General features: G+C 39.6%; 1 protein-coding gene across 1 annotated transcript; it reads left to right on the top strand.

The window, feature by feature from the left end:
• The first annotated feature begins 1,405 nt into the window (after positions 1-1,405).
• On the top strand, positions 1,406-18,122 carry LOC131230971 (uncharacterized). The gene is made up of 5 exons (XM_058227004.1): positions 1,406-1,609; positions 4,849-4,902; positions 7,358-7,461; positions 13,505-13,543; positions 17,392-18,122. The coding sequence occupies exons 1-5, from the start codon at positions 1,534-1,536 to the stop codon at positions 17,533-17,535; spliced, it is 417 nt and encodes a 138-aa protein (XP_058082987.1). The 5' UTR covers positions 1,406-1,533; the 3' UTR covers positions 17,536-18,122.
• The last annotated feature ends 80 nt before the right edge of the window (positions 18,123-18,202 follow it).

The raw sequence follows: 18,202 nt of genomic DNA, 5'->3' as shown, positions 1-18,202 counted from the left end.
TGTACCATGGGAAAACGTGATAGGAGTGTTTTGGAGACCATACGCCTCTTATGGGAATAACATCTACATGCACTCAAATGTGCCAGAGGATGCAATCATCCAAGCCGTCCATCGGATGGATCTGACCGTTAAGATGTCTTCGACCAATAAAATAAAATAAAAATGGACGGCCCACTTATTAGGCAGGCCACGATATTAGAAATAGGTGGGTGGCTCAGAAAATTCTGCTGAGGTATTTTAGCCGTTCATTTGTTTCACACACGGTGACCCACCTAATTAGTAGACTGACCTGATTCTTGGATTAGGGAGGGAATCACACACGGTGGGACCCTTGTCCCACGCTGGCACAAGCGATTTTCATGAGATGCCTTGCACACGTGTGGCCTCAGCAGAGCTCAGTGTTACTCTGCTCGGCTAAAAGTTCGGACAGCACCGTGTGGATTTTCAGCCTGTGCGGTGAGGCCCATGGTCCGATAATCCAAACCGTTGATACGATGGTCCTCACCTTGGATGGTCCGGCCCATACGCCTACTTGAGGGGAAACCGAAATACTTAGGGTTTTTATACATAGGATGTTTTCTTATGGATCATCCGCAGTGTAAATCATCACCTCTACGGTTTGGATCGTTGAAACATGGGTCCCACTTTTTACAAACTTCCACACAATTTTTGTACCACAGATAAAGTAATTAAATTAATCTGGGAAGTTTACATAAAATTAAATGTATTTTTTTTTCTGATATAGCATATGTAAACGAATTAAATTAATGTGGACGGTTTATATGGAGTTAATGTAGTTCATGAATACAATTTACCAGTGCCTGCTTATCAACTATCAAACTCTGGCAGAGTATCAATTGACACCCAAGAGAAAATGGGCGCGGAGTAGGTGAGTCCGGGGTAGCATCTTAGTGGGTGACTGTGGGACTCACCTTGATGTATGATTTGTAAATCCACGCCGTCAATCCGTTTTTAAAGATAATTTTATGGCATGCATCCAAAAATAAAGTAGATCCAAATCTTATGTGAACCACACCACAAGAAACAGTGGATATTGACCATTAAAAACCTTTTCTGAGCCACAAAGTTTTCAATGAAGTTGATATTTGTGTTTTCCCCTTAGTCCATGTCTGTTTGACCTTATCAACAGGTTGGATGGAATATAAACATTACGGTGGACCCTAGGAGTTTCTAACGGTGGGCATCCAATGATCAATTTTTCCTGTAGTGTGGTCCACCTGATAGTTATATCTGCTTAAAATTTTTTCAAAGCCCACAAAATAATCTGGAAAAACGGATGGACGGCGTGGATATATAGAAAAATACATCTATATGGGCCCCACGGTAAGGGACGAATCCACCAAGCTGTTACCCGGGAGAAAAGCTACCTGTCCACATTTCCCTCGTTTTCCTTCCCGGCTTTCGTTCGCACTTTCTTTTTCCCCTTGCCTTTGTTGCGCGCCCTCCCTCCTTTTCCCTTCCCTTTTCGCCTCTTTTCTCTTGGAATTCCGTTCCTGTGAAATCTCGAAGAAGATGTTTCCACAGCAATGGTCATCTCCATGCGGAAATCAGTGCACTCACAAATACGCAGCTCTTATGCAGATCCCATGTAAATAACCCCCTACTTCTTCCTTCGTTCAGTCATTTCTACAAACATCTACCATGCATCTGTGCGAGGAAGAGGATCACATGGGGCCGAATCCTCGGTGAATTACGCGGAGTCGTTATGTGTGGGGCATGCCAGGTGGGCCATACCATTGGAAATAAAAATAATGTGCGATGGCCCCAAACCCCAAATTCAAGTGGCGGGCCCGTGCTGTATGTGATATGAGATCCAGCCCGTAGGAAGAGTGGGTCCACCATGAAAATGGGACACCACAAAGATCAGGCTGATCTAACCATCAGGTGGGCCACACTCTGAATTTGGAGGTTTTTGGGTGGTTATCAATTGTTTTATGGTGTGGCCCACCTGATGATTGGATTGGCCTGATTTGTGTGGTGTCCTAACATCATGGTGGCGTACACCTGTTGGATGGGTTGCACTGCATGCAGGTCCCACGTGGGCCCCAAAACAGCTCAACTCACTCCACATGATTATTCCCCTGTATGGATTTATGCGTGTATTCGTGTGTACATAAAAAATGAGGAAATGATCACATACATGGGCTGCATGTGTGCTTTGACGTGCATCCCTGCCATTGTTTTGGACATCCTATCCAGGCAAAGGGCTGGCCACATCATGAAGGTCACCTTGTGGGATGATCGTGGGCTGGCCACATCATGGTATATGTCCCACCCTTTGCATGGCCAGGATGTTCAGTATCCACAACATGTTGGCAAGAAAGAAAGGCAGCTGCATGCGAAAGTTCACATACATCCCATTTATGTAATGTTTCATCATCATCATCACCATCGTCAACAACAACAACAACTAAGCCTTATCCCAATTAATTGGGCCCCGCTACATTAATCCTATTATGCCATTCCACTCTATCAAGGGCCATAACTTAAGTTAGATGGTAGGTCATCAGGTCTTTTCTTACTACCTCTACCCTCGTCCTTTTGGGCCTTTCCCATACCCTTTAGAGCCTTCAACTTGTATTAACTAACTTCTTCTAACTAGCATAGTTCTTGATCTCTGTTGTACACGATAAAACCATCTAATTCTGCTTTCCCTCATCAATTGCATTTATTTTTAATTCTATCCTTTCTCGTCTTACCACTCATCCATCTCAACATTCTCATTTAAGATACACTCATCCTATGAACATGATGTTCCTTAACTGCTCAACATTCTTGTCCCATAAAGGAGGGCTGGTGTTATAACTATCTTTTAAAATTTCCCTTTTGAGTTTAACTGGTAAACTATGATCACATAAAATTTCAAAGACATATCTTCATTTTTTCTACCCAGCTTGGATTTTTTGGGCAACATCCTTCTCAATCTTTCCACTCTCCTAAATTATTGACCCAGTTTATCGAAAGTGGACATTTTGGGAACTTCTTGGTTAACAATCTTAATTAATTCCTCGCTAATTTTGTTTTAGTACAACTAATTATAAATCCTTTAGATTCTAAAGCACTCATAAATCTAACTTTGTGTCTACACCCTCCCTTGTCTTGTCAACCAAAAGTATCTCATCTACCAACAACATATTCAATGCCTCGTTAACCCATCCTATAAATGCCTTGCTAACCCATCCATAACCATCTTTTCTATATATAAAAAAAAACTCATCCATAACCAATGTGAAAAGGCATAGGTTGAATCCAGACTCCGGGTGAGGCGGGTGGCTCGAGTGAGGCGGGCCCCATGTGATGTGGGGCCCATGAGGGGGTTCGGCCGAGGTCCTAACCCATGCGATGTAGGGCATGGGCTATGAGACAAAGGGATTGATTCACCATGTTCTATCAGTTTGAGCTTTTAGAGCAAATGGTTAATTGTCCTGCATCACTCATGCTTGCACCACTGAGCAAATTATCTTCCCATTTCTCGATGGGAATTAGGGGCTTTGTAGATTTTGATTGGGGCCTTTTTCCTTTCTGCAATTGCTCTATCAATGAAAATTTAGTAGGTTTTTTTATTTTTTAAAAGTTCATGAGGGAAAGGGTGATGAAAGTATTTGCACAATTTGTTCCAGTGCATTTTCAAGATTTTATTAGAAAAGATAAGTAAGTTGAATTCTGCTAGCATCTTCAATCATCAATCATCATGGTGTGATACATGCACCATACATTGATATTATATTTTCCTTCATTCCAAATTATTATGAATTGTTCATTTAGTATTGTACTTGTCATGTTAGATGCATGCATGGATGTAGGTAGACATGTTGGCACCAAAAAAAGAAAGCACCCTACCATTGACTCGGTATAGCAGGCTCTACCCTCATGGTTTTTATTACTGGTGTTGAAACCTGTTCTTTGTTACATCGTGTCTCCTTGTGTTCATCTGTTTGTGCGGACTTCACTTGTATATATGGTGCATATTTGTATCTTCCATTTCTCTTCCTCAAACAAAGAATAGAAAAAGAAAAGAAAAAGAAAAAGAAAGTTCTTATCTCTTCGTTTCTTCTAAATTATCCTCCTTAGACATGGTGGCTATGCTTATCTTTGTTGTATACTTGTATATATGTGATGTGATCTTATAGGAATTTGTGTTCTCTCAGAGAAAAAGACCCAACCGTTTCTACCTTGCTTCAAAAATCTGTAGTTATCACTTATATTTAATTTGTTGGGCAGTTAAATAATGACATGTGCATAGGATGAGTGTAGCTGAAATGAGGATGTTGAGATAGTTGAGATGCAAGATGAGGGAAGATAGAATTAGGAATGAATGTATTCAAGGGAACTTAGGAGTAGCACCAATAGGTAATAAGATGAGGGAAGTAGGCTTAGATGGTTTGGTCATGTGCAACAGAGACCAAGAACTGCACCGGTTAGAAGAAGTGAATTCGTACAAGTTGAAGGCTTTAAAAGGGCAAGGGAAAGGCCCAAAAGGACGTGGGCGGAGGTAGTAAGAAAAGACTTGATGACCGATGGTCTAACTGAAGTCATGGCCCCTGATAGAGTGGAATGGCGGAGCATGATTCATGCAGCTGATCCCAATTACATGTGATAAGGCTCAGAAGATGATGGTTTATATTAGATTTGTGATTTTATATGAACTTGTTGGTCTTAAAGAAACTTACCTCACTATTACATGCTGGGAATTTCTTTCCTTTGGGTTTGGATATGATTGATGCAGTGGATATTTTGTAAGTAAAAGTTTTTGCCATTCACATACTTCATCTCAAATCTGAAATTTACCATTTGATTGTTATAATAATCAATGATAGGTTCTTGTAGGGAGAGTTTTTTGCAAGAAAGGCTGTAATGCTGATGGGGAGACTTGGGAGGAATGTGAGTATTTTTTTTAATGTCTCATTCTTAATATAAATTCATATCATGTGACATATTCCGGTTACTGTGCAATCTCTGCCTTTCATTTCTAATCTTTTGGATGTGAATAGTTAATAACACCTGGGATAGCTCGTATTTTGTTATTTGCGGGTTTTTGGTTCGGATTTTCTGGTTGTCATGCCTATGTATAGTCTGTTGTAGAGTTTCTTTTTGGCTGTGCAGGTCTGGGGCTGTGTGCACATTCATTAAAAAAACATCTTTCATTAAAGGGGAAATCTAAGTAGAGCCCAGTTATTTCCTCCTTTGGTACTGCACCATAGTTCATGGACTGTTGATATAGTGGGGCTGGGGGCCCACATGGATGTACCACTATCTGCAAATCACACTGATTAGGTGAGGCAAATGCCCATTTTCAAGTCACTTATTGGACTGCTTAGAGCATCCCATTAGGGATAGTTTTTCTGCTGTGACCAATCCACGGTGGCGGCCACCCAGTAAGTGGTACAGACCATGGACCACTTTTGCTTCATTTCTAATTTGACTGCAGCGTGCAACATAGGGAAAATTTTGCATTGCGATCACCATAGGTTTCCTCTTTATTAAATTTGGAGCTGATATTAAACCTTCTATCCATAGGCATTCGAATCACGGAAATTGAGAGGATATCCCAACTAAAGAATGTGACTCACAACTGATGGAGGTTTAAAAGCTCAATTGAGTACCTTAAAGCTTGCAGAGTTGATTTGACACATTTGTATTGAGTTGATGCGAATCAGTTTTTGCAGAACCTAAGGGCATGTTTGGATATCTGGAATTGAGGGCAAAAGAAAATAAAAAAACAATAATTATCCAGTGATGATTTCCATGAGAACTATTGAAATGTGGATTCCAATTTTGGGTTCATGTTTGGGTAGCAAGTGGAATTTTCATATCCTTCTCATAACACTTACCTAGTTTCTTGTGCAAAGAATCCAAATTATGGAAAAGCGTAACGATTGCTTGGTGGAATCTACCCTTTTCTTTGCTATCCAAACAACACAAATCATCACATCAAAGGAAAGCCCTTTTCCTTTTCTGCAGTTTGGCATGTTATCCATGGTTTCCAAACATGGCCCAAGGGAAGTAAGCATTCAAGATGCTTGAGTTAGTACTCACTAGTCAAGAAACTTAAAAAATTGGACCACCACACACATTGTGTTTCTCTTGAAAAACCCAATCCAATACTTGATTTGAGTATAGAGTTGAGTCGGACTTGGGCCCTCATCAGGTTGAGTTGAGATCTTGTAACCTGGATTGAAAATTTCTAAGCACAACGGAACTAGATTTTAAATGCATTAAACGTGTACCTAGAAACTTAGATTTAGTAGCCTATACACGTCTTCTGTTAAATTTGAGGAAGTCTAGGGTAATTCATGGGGAGGTAAATAGGCTGCCCCTAGGTTGGTTTGGGCCTGGATTTTGAACTGGTTGAGGCAGGCCTGTGAGGCTCAAAATGTAGAGTTTCCTCAGACCTGGCCAGGCCCAGTCCTTTGACAGCCCCAGCAATTCAATTTGAGATCATTATGTTCTTAACATCACAATTTAGATGGACATTTTTGTTTTTCTGCTATGACCTAAGTCCAAGCAACACAGGTAAAGTGACATTGAAGTTTTTTGGAGCTAGAAGATGGTTAATAGGTATATCCACAAATGCAAGTGAGATGTGTGGGTGTATTAGTGACTGGGGCATGCAAGAGCCTGGTGTTAGCTATATTAATGGTATTTGCACTCAGGTGGGAGTATGTATAAAACCTTCAGCTGCATATATTGTTTAGCTAGGGTGCCATTCCCACTTCGTAATCTCAATACTAAAAAATGCTCTGGGTGATAAAATATCTTCATCTTCTTTTTCTAACTGCTTATCACTCTCCTATTTCTGCACGGGTTCTCATTTCCTTTTGCTTTTGGTAATTGTTTACATGCTCTTCATTCTAGATTGCAGATATGATTACTTATGCATTCACATTTTTTGGTGATGTTGAGGCTGCATTTGGGAGTTACTATATTTCGTTTAACGGAATGGCAGTCGGCTGACATGGCCATTGTGCTCAAATTGGCTCTTTGTTTCATTAAGATTGCTTTCCATTTGGAGCTGGTTTGACAGGTTTTCTCCATTCTGTTGAATGCTAAATGGAGTTCAACTTTCCAGACGAATTCCAATTTCAAAACTGTAGTTGGGCTGTATAAATAGGGTCGGTGGGGATTTGTGCATTTTCTAAATGGAGACCAACCACATGATGATAATTGTATTTTTGCCAAAGAATAATTTATATTATGACATTACTTTTGGTATGGTTTATATGTATAATAATTGTAGGGTTTATATGTATAATAATTGTAGTGTTCTCTGTTATTGGAAGCTTGTTGCTTTATCTGTGCAGTTGACATTAACATTGCCAGTATCTTGCATCATTAGGCTTGGGAGAGTGCAACGAAATATGCTACAAAGATCCAGTTTTTAAGGACCAACAATGGAGTGCTTACATTGACCGCTCCCCAGGACCTGACAATTACTCTGTGGTTCCTCTCTAACATTATTTTTTCTTCTAAAAATTTGCTTTAGCTTCCATTACTTTTTTTTATCTTTTTGCATGACATGATGCTATCATCTATCCAAAGAAGCAATCTTAAGTTTCAAGAGGGTTTTCTTCATAATAATCATTGTAGCCTTGACAAAAGTTCAAGGATTGGCTGCTTACCTGACATCAACCCTCCTTTGCCCTGGCTTGGGACTGGCCGGCACATATTTACTACGTGAAGTTTATTACTACAGTTGTTATAGTAAGCTGCCGAAGAAATTAATGGTGCCATGCCAGTAACACCATGATAGAGATGACAAATACCTTTTTCTTTGAATGATACCACAATTTTATTAAAAAAAAAAAAAAAAAACTACTCAAAAAGATGACAAGGTATCATTCAATGAACAAAAGATGCCAAATACCTTGTAGTTTCAATACAAGTGATTGACCTTTTTTCTTTTTCTTTTTCTTTTTTATGATGGTAAAATATATGACTTCAGACAGCCTTTAGAGGAACTACCTGAGAGGGAGGGAGAGGAACCCGACCTCATATCTTTGAACTATAAAAAAAATACTACATAGGCTTTCCTCAGATAAAAACTATGGCACTACAACCCACCAATCCAGGGATATCCATTGTCTATTTTCATCTATTATGTCTATCCTCCATCTATATATAAATCTCAATCCCTTGCTGCTATGCCCATCAATCCAGGATACATCCATCGGAAGTATCACAATCCCATCGAAAGTAAATGTTCCTGGAAGTATTTTAAATAGCGAATAACATGTAGCATAGCATTCACCCTCCAAAACATGTAGCATAAGCTGCATGCTACCATTGTTCTGAGTATCAGTGATGATTATATCCTTGATGTTATTTGTATCTCCAACTCAGCGATAACGATAACACTGGTAGTATAAAAAATTCCAGGTACTGGTGATATATCGCTGAGTATCGCCAATGTATCAATATCACTAATGTATTGCTAATATTTTCAACAGTGTAAATTCCAGGTGTTGCTTGTATCGCCAATGCATCGGTGATATTTCGATAGGATCGCCAATGTATTGGCATCACAAAAAATCTGTTTATTAAAAAAAATCCATTTTAATTTTTGTTATGAGTGCAGGTTGTATGATGAAATGCATGTTTGTATGTGTATATGCATGCATGCATGCATGGATGGATCATGGATGGTGTGTGTGTATCATGCTTGTGTCTGTATATGTATTTGTCACTGTATGTATGTTTGCATCCATTTGTGGATAGATGGATCATGCGTATGTGTATGCATGTACATGATGGATGGATCCGCCATTTTCCCCATGTTTCCCCAATGTTTCCCTGAGGCAACGATACATGCTTTTAGCCCCTATTAAAGGAAAACTTATTATTTGATTCCTAAATACGCAAACGTGCATATTTTTCGCTATTATTTGATTGTTAAATATGCAAATGTGTATTTTAGTTTTCTCTTGAAGTATCATTGAAAAATTCCACCATTTCCCCTATGTTTCTCTAATATTTCCTTGAGTTAGTATTACATGCTTTTCGCCCCCATTAAAGGGAAGCTTATTATGTGTGCATCTTTTTTGCAATTATTTGATTCCTAAACATATCTCCTTAAGTTTCATTGAGAAATTCCACCATTGTCCCCGTGTTTCCCCAATGTTTCCCTTAATCAGCGATACATTTCCTGAAATGTATCGGCGACATCGATATAAAGAAAAAAGGTATCGGCAACATCGATACATGTTTCCATATCCCCAGCCAGCGATGCATGTCATGATACCGATACTACGAACACTGCATGCTACTATATTTTTAATTAAAATAGTGGGAAAACATGACAAATAATAAAATAAAGATAAAAATAACAAAAAATGTAAAGAAGGCATTAAAAAAAACTTGATTGTTGTCAATTAAACAGTTGGATCACTCTATTAGTATGATTTTCAGAATATGCTCCATCCACAAAGGGTGCTGTGATTTGGCCACTTTGGATTGATGTTCATATGCATGCACAAAAAAACCATGCATTTGGCATATATGTAACTCAAATTAAACTTTCTTGTCTAAATCATTGGAAACTATGTATATACGTGATAAAACGAAAACTGGACTAATTGGATGATCCTAATCCTTAATTAATGGACAAATTTTCATTGAATTGGACCATTACCTATGTTTCATTTAACCGTTTATTAGATGCCTATCAATCTGTAATTTAGGACAAAAAAATATGCTTGATTTTTTAAGTAAAAACATGTTCAAAACAAGTTATCAAAAGCCAATCCATTTATATTCAAGCCAAAACTAATCACAACAACAAGTTCCGAAGCAAACTACCTTAGTTTCACTAAACAACTAAACATTCCAAAGTTACGCAACTGACTGTGTGGGGCCCACTGTTATTTGTGAGTGTGTATGGATTGGCATTCAGCTGCCTTTACTTCTGCCTCATGGAAGAGCATTTAGGAGCCTTTGGCCACAAATTTTACATGGAAAGTGGCTAAATCCCTTAATCAGTCTTTTTCCATTGTTTTAATTTAAAAATGGGCTAAATGCCTTTAGAATATGCATTTAGGCGCCGTTACTTAGCGATTGGACTTGAAAAGTGGTAATTGCATTAAGGATAGGCATTTAGGTGCCTTTAAAGAGCTTTTACTTGAAAAGTGAGCTAAATGCCTCTAGGTAGGCATTTGGTTGCCTTTAACTAAAGTTCTACTCATGAAGTGGGCCAACTGCCTTAAGGATTGGTATTTAGGTGCCTTTACCTAGATTTAAATACTCCATTGGGTGCTTCAAAATCTAAAGGATTTAAAATTATTTGGTCTAAAACAGAGTATATGGAGTGCGAGTTTAGTAACAAATAGGAGTGGAAATGGGAAATTAGTTAAGCTCTCTGACCTAGAAGTTTTCCAAAATGACCGCTTTCAATATCTTGGGTCAATAATTAAATGATGTTGCCCATAGATTTCAAGCTTGGTGGAAGAAATGGAAATGTGCCTCTGGAGTTTTTTCTGATCATTATGTACCACTCAAATTGAATGGGAAATTTTATAGGATACCTATAAGACCAGCCATGCTTTATGGGACAAATTGTTTAGTAGTTAAGGAACAACACGTTCGTAGAATGAGTGTACCTGATATGAGGATGTTGAGTTAGATGAGTGGCAAGACAAGGAAGGATAAAATTAGAAATGAGTGCATTTGAGGGAACTTAGGAGCAACATCAATAAGTAATAAGATAAGGGAAAGTAGACAAATGGTTTGGTCATGTGCAACGGAGACCAAGAACCACGCCGGTTAGGAGTGAGTTGGTACAAGTTGAAGGCTCTAAAAGCACAAGGGGAAGGCACAAGGGGACATAGGTGGAGGTAGTAAGAAAAGACTTGATGAACTATGGTCTAACTAAAGTTATGGTCCTTGATCCTTGATAGAGTGGAAAGTTGAAACACGATTCATGTAGCCAACCCCAATTAATTATGATAAGGCTTAGGGGTTGTTTGACAATCTATATTCTGTGGTAGTTGATGTGAAAGGAAAAAAATGTGACGTGGTAGGCATGAAATGGGGTAAATGGATTCCATTTATAACTAATTTATGTGTTTTGAAATCACTTTATCGATGTGTGAATTCAACCCTAATCACCACAGATTTGTCCAATGGTAAAAAAATCTGCCCATTGTAAAGGAGGGTGTTAACAATTAGGGGTCGCTCGATAGCTTGTATGTGGTATGAATTGGAATCCAAATCACAATTACTATAGAATCCATCTGAATTGGAATCCTCAATTGTGTAAACACCGTGTACATGGAATCAGGTGGAATCCAAAATTTGTGTTTGGCAGATAGAGTGAAATGAGCGATTTTCGAAGCAACGCCTTATGAGATTCTACGAATGCTCACTCGGGCCCACCATGATGTTTATGTGAAATCCACCCTGACCACCAGGTGTCACCCCATGTTAGGCCTAGGGCCCAAAATTCAGCTACATTTGTGATTCCGAAGGACCACACGATTGGAAATAGTGTACAGGGCAATGCTCACCCATGAAACTGTTTCCCTTTGTGTGCCCCACTTGAATTACAATTGGGCCTAATCTTTTGTCACCGAGCATAAATTTTAGTTTGGCATCTAATGGTTAGAGTGGATTTCATATAATCATCACGGTGGGCCCTAAAAAAAATCAAGGGTAGACATCTCTCTCCCAAGTATTTCCTTTGGTGTGGCCCATCGGAATCACAAATCAGCCTACTTTTTGGCCCTAGACCTAACTAGTGATGATTGATCTAATGGTTGGTTTGGATTTGATGTAAACATCACAGTGGGCCACGTAAAAATCAAGGGTGGACGTCCCTTTGCCAATTGTTCCTCTTAGTGTGGCCCACCTAAATCTTGGAATGAGATGATTTTTGGGCCATGGGCCTAACATGATGTGACACACTTGGTGGTCAGGGTGGATTTCACATAAGCAAGAGGTCGGAAATTTCGAGCTTTGCATATGGTTGACATCTTGACTTTTTACGTCAACTTCTACATGAAAATCATGTCATTTCACATTTAAGAATTAGTGGGCCCCACCGTAATATTTATGTGAAATAGACCCCAACCACGAGGTTTGCTACCCCATGTTAGGCCCAGGGCCCAAAATTCAACTCCATCTATGAGTTAGGTAGACCACGTGATTGGAAACAATATACTGTGCATCGCTTACCCTCCAAACTGTTTCCCTTCGTGTGGCCTACCTAAATCATAGATGGGCTTGATTTTGGGTCTCGAGGCCTAAATTTTAGCGTGGCATCTAATAGTTGGAGTGGATTTCATATAATCACCACGGTGGGCCTTGAAAAAAAATTTAGTGTGGGCATCTCTCTGCCGATTGTTTCCCTTAGTATGGCCCACCTAAATCATGCAATGGGCTGATTTTTGGGCCATGGGACTAACACAATGTGATGGACTTGGTGGTCATGGTGGATTTCACATAAACATCACGGTGGGGCCTACTCAAGCTCACCTGGCCCATCGCCTAACGTGGATCATCTGTAGCTATAACTGTTAACACTTTGTTACAATGGTCAGATTTCTTACCGTTGGACGAATCTGTGGTAATTGGGTGTTAACACCCTCCATTATAACGGTTGGATTTTTTGTCGTTGCATGAATCTGTGATAATTGGGTTTGAATTCACACCTCGAAGGAGTGATTTCAAAACATGTGAATTGACGGTAAATGGAATCCATTTACCTCTATTTAATACTTGTCAAACGTGTCACCTTTTTGCCTTTCACACCAATTCACACTAATTACCACTGAATACACGTTGCCAAGCGAACCCTTATAGCTATAAGAGCACTTGTCTTGTACTTGGCCATGGCACACTTATCTTGTACTTGGCCATGATGACCATCCAAGAGCACTGATCTTGTATTTGGCCATGACAGCCTCTCTCAAGTCTTTCTTCATTTGTTAGAATGATAGCTCAATTTTATAAACCACGGGTTATCTCTATCTGGTACTTGGAGAATTGGAAAATATCATTGTCTTCGTCATCATAGCCTTGTCCCATATATCGGGGTTTGGTTTATTCTCATTGTAGCTCGACAAAAATACGATGACTGGCTGTACACCTGACATTAATCCTCCTTTACCCTGGCTGGGACTAGCCAGGGTGATTGACACTGGGTGGAATTCCTAAAACATGCTATTGACGATATCTACATTTGGAGTTTTGACTTTCATTGAATAGCTAAACCCTCGAAAATTTTAACATGCTTGTGCATGGTTTCTTATGATAAACACATGCCATGGGTGTGACATAGATATTGCATGAGTATGTCTTTTGCAACATGGATACTTTCCTATTGTGAAGTATCTGAGTATCATAGTGGTGGAATTTAAGATCTGCTCATGGAACCAAAGATCTCTTGTTCTGTTATAGTATGCATGAAATACAAGCATATCTAAGTACTATCTTGGCTCTTAAATTGATCTTTGATAGCCAACTCACTACTTTAGCTTCTTTTTGCATACAGGAATGTTTCCATGCTTGCGTAGCGGGCTGTGGCTACAAGGTTAGTATGCTTACGATGAACAAGTATTCATTATGATATAGTCACTTTCATTAGAAGATTCTTGCAGAAGAGATGATAGGGTAAGTTTCGTTGTTCATGGTTCCCAAAGCCGACTGGATGCACCGCAACAAAATTGTGATTGAGGTGAGAAAGTGATGGGAATATGCCCTTCTTATCTTACTTTTTATTTGGAGCAGAAAAATCAGGAAAATGATAGGCTGCTTAATGCAGACTCCATTTTCTGTGCTGCCACAAACACTAAGCCCACCCAATAACAATTTGGTGACACACCCAAACATTGCCCTTTGATATAATGGTTATTCGTTTTTGTTGTCCTCTGAATTTGAGTGATACAATGCGTGTCTTGGATTTTGTTGTTTGAGTGTTTGATCCAAAGAACTCTTTTCTTAATGCGTCTAATTCTCCATTCTTACTTCTTTGGTTATCAAAGGCTTCTCTAAGTATCATTTCGTTACTCGGTTGCATGGTGCATCCAGAATTCTTGGGAAATCGAAGGAGAATTATCAGTTTGATTAAATGTTATACTTTCAACAAAAGCAAATTACTTAGAACATCAAATTCGATTTGGTAAAGATGTAATGGTAAATCATCCATGCATTTAGTGTTTGGTGGAAGCATACATATGCAAGTTACATCGAGGCCATGTTTACATTGAGGCAAGTTACATATGCAATGCAGATGTAGCCATGATAGACAATTTAAGGAAGATTTTGGGGTGCCATGAAGAGGTTTCGGAGCTAAAGATTAACAAGGGGAAGAGTGAGATGCTTGGTATTGGGCTATCTAAGGAAGAAGTAGCTAGCTTTGTGAATGTCTTTGGGTGTGGAGTTGGCTCTTTCCCATCCACTTACTTGGGTCTTCCTTTGCCTATGGGGAAACTTCCAAAGCATTTGTGGAGTAGGCTGATAGAAAGGTTCGAGTGGAACCTATCTAAGTGGAAGGGGAGGCATTTGTCATTAGCGAGACACATCACTCTCATCAAGGCAGCTCTTTCGAATCTCCCTATATACTTCATATCTCTCTATAAGTGTCCAAAGTCTGTTTTGGGCAGATTGGACCAGTTGCGAAGGGAATTTTTTTATGGTAAGGGGCTTAAGACAAACATAAGTTCCACTTACTCGAGTGGGAAGAGGCATGTAAGCCACTAGCCGAGGGTGGTGTGGGTATAAGAGATTTAGAATTTATGAATGTGGACATCCCTGGTAAGTGGCAGTGGAAATTAAGGACCGAAGAAGGCAAGTTATAGAGAGAAGTTATCGCGTCCAAGTACAGTTGGAGGAGGAGGGTTTGGAGGTCAAGAAGTCCTCGCACTATTGTGCCTCGATTATCTGGAAGGCCATTATCTCGGTGGCTCCACTGGTAAGATCTAGCTTGATCTTTTCTCTCGGTAGTGGCTCTCAGATTCATTTTTGGGAGGATCCATGTCGCACTAATAGGCCTTTGGAAGCGGAATTCCCATCTCTGGCAAGATTATTTCCCGTAAAAAAAAAAAACATTTCTGTGGCTAGCTGCTTCTCATCCAATGGGGGGAGGGGAGCCTGGTGTCCATCGTGTCATAGGGACTTAACAGATGAAGAGGCTGAGGATATTGCTAGGTTTCTGGAGCTGCTTCAGAATATCCATCATTCTTCAGCTTCTAGAGATTCCCTGGTTTGGGGTGCTTCTCCATCCGTTAATTTTTCGCTCAAGTCTTTCTATTAAAAAATTCAGGCTTTGAAGAATGAGACAAGTCACGAGTTCTTTCATGCCTTCCCAGTTCTATGGCGCTGGGCGCATCCCATAAAGTGGCCTCCTTCGCTTGGTTGGTACGGAGGAGGCATATTTTAACCATAGATAACCTTTAGAAGAGGGCTGTGATTCTCCCTAATATGTCTCCTTTGCAAGAACGACACTGAATCGATCGATCATTTACTCATTCACTGTCCTCCTGCAAGTCAAGTGTGGTCTCATCTTCTAAGGATCCTCAACATGGTCTAATTGATGCCTTAATCAGTAGACCAACTGTTATGGATGTGGCACGGTGTCCAGCTGGCAAAGGAGAATCGAATTTTGGTGCTTGAGCTTGCTCGCAGTTCTTTGGAACATTTGGGGGGAATGCAATGCGCGGTGTTTTCATGACAAGTTGGAGCCTTGGGAAGAAGTATTTTGGAAATCTAAAAGGGATGTGTTAGATTGGGCAGCAGGTCAGCATCATGTGAATGGTCATGGTGCTAAATCTGTTTTAGGTTGTAATGTTTTTTCCTCTTTTTGTTTGTTGTATTCTTTGCTGTCTTGGTAGTTGTCAAGCATTTTTTTTTTCATCAAGCCCATTATCCTTCAAAAAAAGAAAAGAAAAAAGAAAGAATACTACAGTAAGTATATGATTCACCAAAAAATAGAGAAAATGGTATTCTTATCAATACGACAGTATGGACTTCAGCTCCCTTCCATGTTTTTTAATATCCATTATGATATGGCTGTATATTGCAACTGTTTCTGCCATCCCCTGAGACATAATACAGGTGAATTGGTCTATTATGAAAAAAAAATGGGCTGTATTGCCTGATACAGGCCAATATACTCTGTATTGGCACCAATACACGGCAGATGCGGGTGATGAAGGCCCTGTTTTGAATTTTATTTTTTTTCTTCAATTCCCTTCTTTAGTTGTTTTTCCACTTCTTTCTTCATTTCAACTATAGAGGAATCTTAGAAACTAATGTTAACTAGCTCTAAGGCCTGTTTTGAGGATCCAAACACAAGATTTGAGTAGGCTTCAATGTCAAGTTGACCATTTTGGTAAATATTGGAAGAGGGGGCAACCAATCACTTTTCTTTTGTTTTTCACCTTATTTTTGTTGTATTTAGATGCAATGGGCCCTAATCCAACAAATCATGCTTGATTTGTGTTCAATTAGATTTAGGGCATATTTGATTGACTTTCAGCAGGCCAAGCTGACAGAAGCACTCTTATTAAAGAATGACCTGATACACAATTGAATGCATGCTAGAAACACACACACACACACACACACACACACACACACACAGAGGACAGATTCATTTCTTACATTTTCCCTCCATTTAAAAAAGGGACAACATGGGCCCCTATTATCCGATACAGGGTCCAATTATGCCTTATATCATATTGTTTTTGGGCCTGGCCAATATGCCTATGGGTATTGTTATTGAAAACCTTGTTCCCTTCTCTTATGGAAATTCTGAAATTGTGCCAAATTAAGGTTTCGAGCTATTTGATTGAGACACTCGTCCAACTTATGTTGCACAATCTTCTTCTTAGTGGGATGGTCCTGCACCACAATATCACCACTTGTAAATGCTTTTGGTCCTCAATAGTTCATCTTCTACTTCTCTATGCCACTTATGCTTCTATCCACTCCCGCTTCTTGCTTCTTCTAGTAGACAAGTTGTTATATATTTTTGTTTGGATATACCAAAGGGGTGCTAGAGAAGCTTGCTCACAACAGCATCTCCACCATACACGTTGCACACATCCAGGACAATTGGAACCATTGATCTCTTGGCCACCTTGTTGACAAGCGAGAGTAGCCCACAACGAGAGTGGTGTTTTGAGAATCCAATCAATTCAATTTCACCCATTATAACATTGATTTCTCCATGATAGTCTGGTTTTTTTTGATCTTTTGAGCTATAGACTCTTCACATGGTGGCCCACCAAATCAACTGTTCTCATTGCCCCAAAAGTGTGTCGCATGTGTGGCAGAGATGCAAGAGACAAGCACGCCTCCTTTGATATGTACCGTTTGCTAATTGTGTCTCTCTGTACCTAAATCTAACACTTGCGCAATTATCTATTGGCCATGCAGTTCAGCATTCCCTCCGAGACAGTGGATCAGGTTCACCCGAAAAGGCCAGCTAAACCTTGCTCAGTGAGTAAACTGCCCCCATCTCCCCCATCTCCCCCTGACCCCCTTCTCAATCCTGATGACGTGCCATGCACATCCGCTTAGTGATTCTTTTAGAACAGATTTTCCAACCGATTCAGTCTCTAACTACAGTTTTCTACTGGGGATGCTCTCACATCGGAATCTTGTGATTTGTAAGCACTTCAGGAACTAAAATACCACATTTTCTGGCTTTTGTGCTGCGTTTGGATGCACAAATAGATTGAATTGTGAATCAAAAGGAAATAGAAAATTCAACGATATTTCCTACCGGTGAATGTGGAAGTAGCACCTAAATTGCATTTCCTTTTTCTAGTCAGGAATTTCATTGCAATTTGGCCCCTGACTGCTCCCAATGAATTCAGCTGAGGGAATTACATTTTGGTATTTCCCACTTCCTTAGATCAGCGTTTGCAATTCAGTTTGACTGTGCATCCAAACACATTGGTATGTAATGCATCTATCAGAGACAGCAGGCCCTTCAAGAACTAGATTTTGTAACTTCAGTCTGTTGAGTTGCTGCATATAATCATGAGCTATGTGAGACGATCATCTTTGAATTCCAGCCATGACAGCTAAACTTTCAGTGTATTAACTGTAACAGGACATCTTCGGCAATTAAGTGCTAAACAAAGGTCTACAAATGTTGTTTATATTTGTTTTTTATTTTTAAGAGAAGGACATCTTCCAACCTATTTTAGTGAATGTGACATCCAACCCTTCTAATAGTTTG

This window comes from Magnolia sinica, chromosome 17, assembly GCF_029962835.1.
Source record: "Magnolia sinica isolate HGM2019 chromosome 17, MsV1, whole genome shotgun sequence".
NCBI classification, from domain to species: Eukaryota; Viridiplantae; Streptophyta; class Magnoliopsida; order Magnoliales; family Magnoliaceae; genus Magnolia; species Magnolia sinica.
The sequence above is the reverse complement of the archived record's forward strand: the minus strand, read 5'-3'. Positions and strand labels throughout refer to the sequence as shown.

What these genes read in the sequence shown, in the direction of transcription:
- LOC131230971 (XM_058227004.1), top strand. Translation starts at nt 1,534, where the DNA reads ATGTTTCCACAGCAATGGTCATCTCCATGCGGAAATCAGTGCACTCAC. An exon ending in AGCTCTTATGCAGATCCCAT is followed by an intron (nt 1,610 to 4,848) that starts GTAAATAACCCC and finishes AGGTTCTTGTAG; the next exon opens with GGAGAGTTTTTTGCAAGAAA. An exon ending in GACCTGACAATTACTCTGTG is followed by an intron (nt 7,462 to 13,504) that starts GTTCCTCTCTAA and finishes TTTTGCATACAG; the next exon opens with GAATGTTTCCATGCTTGCGT.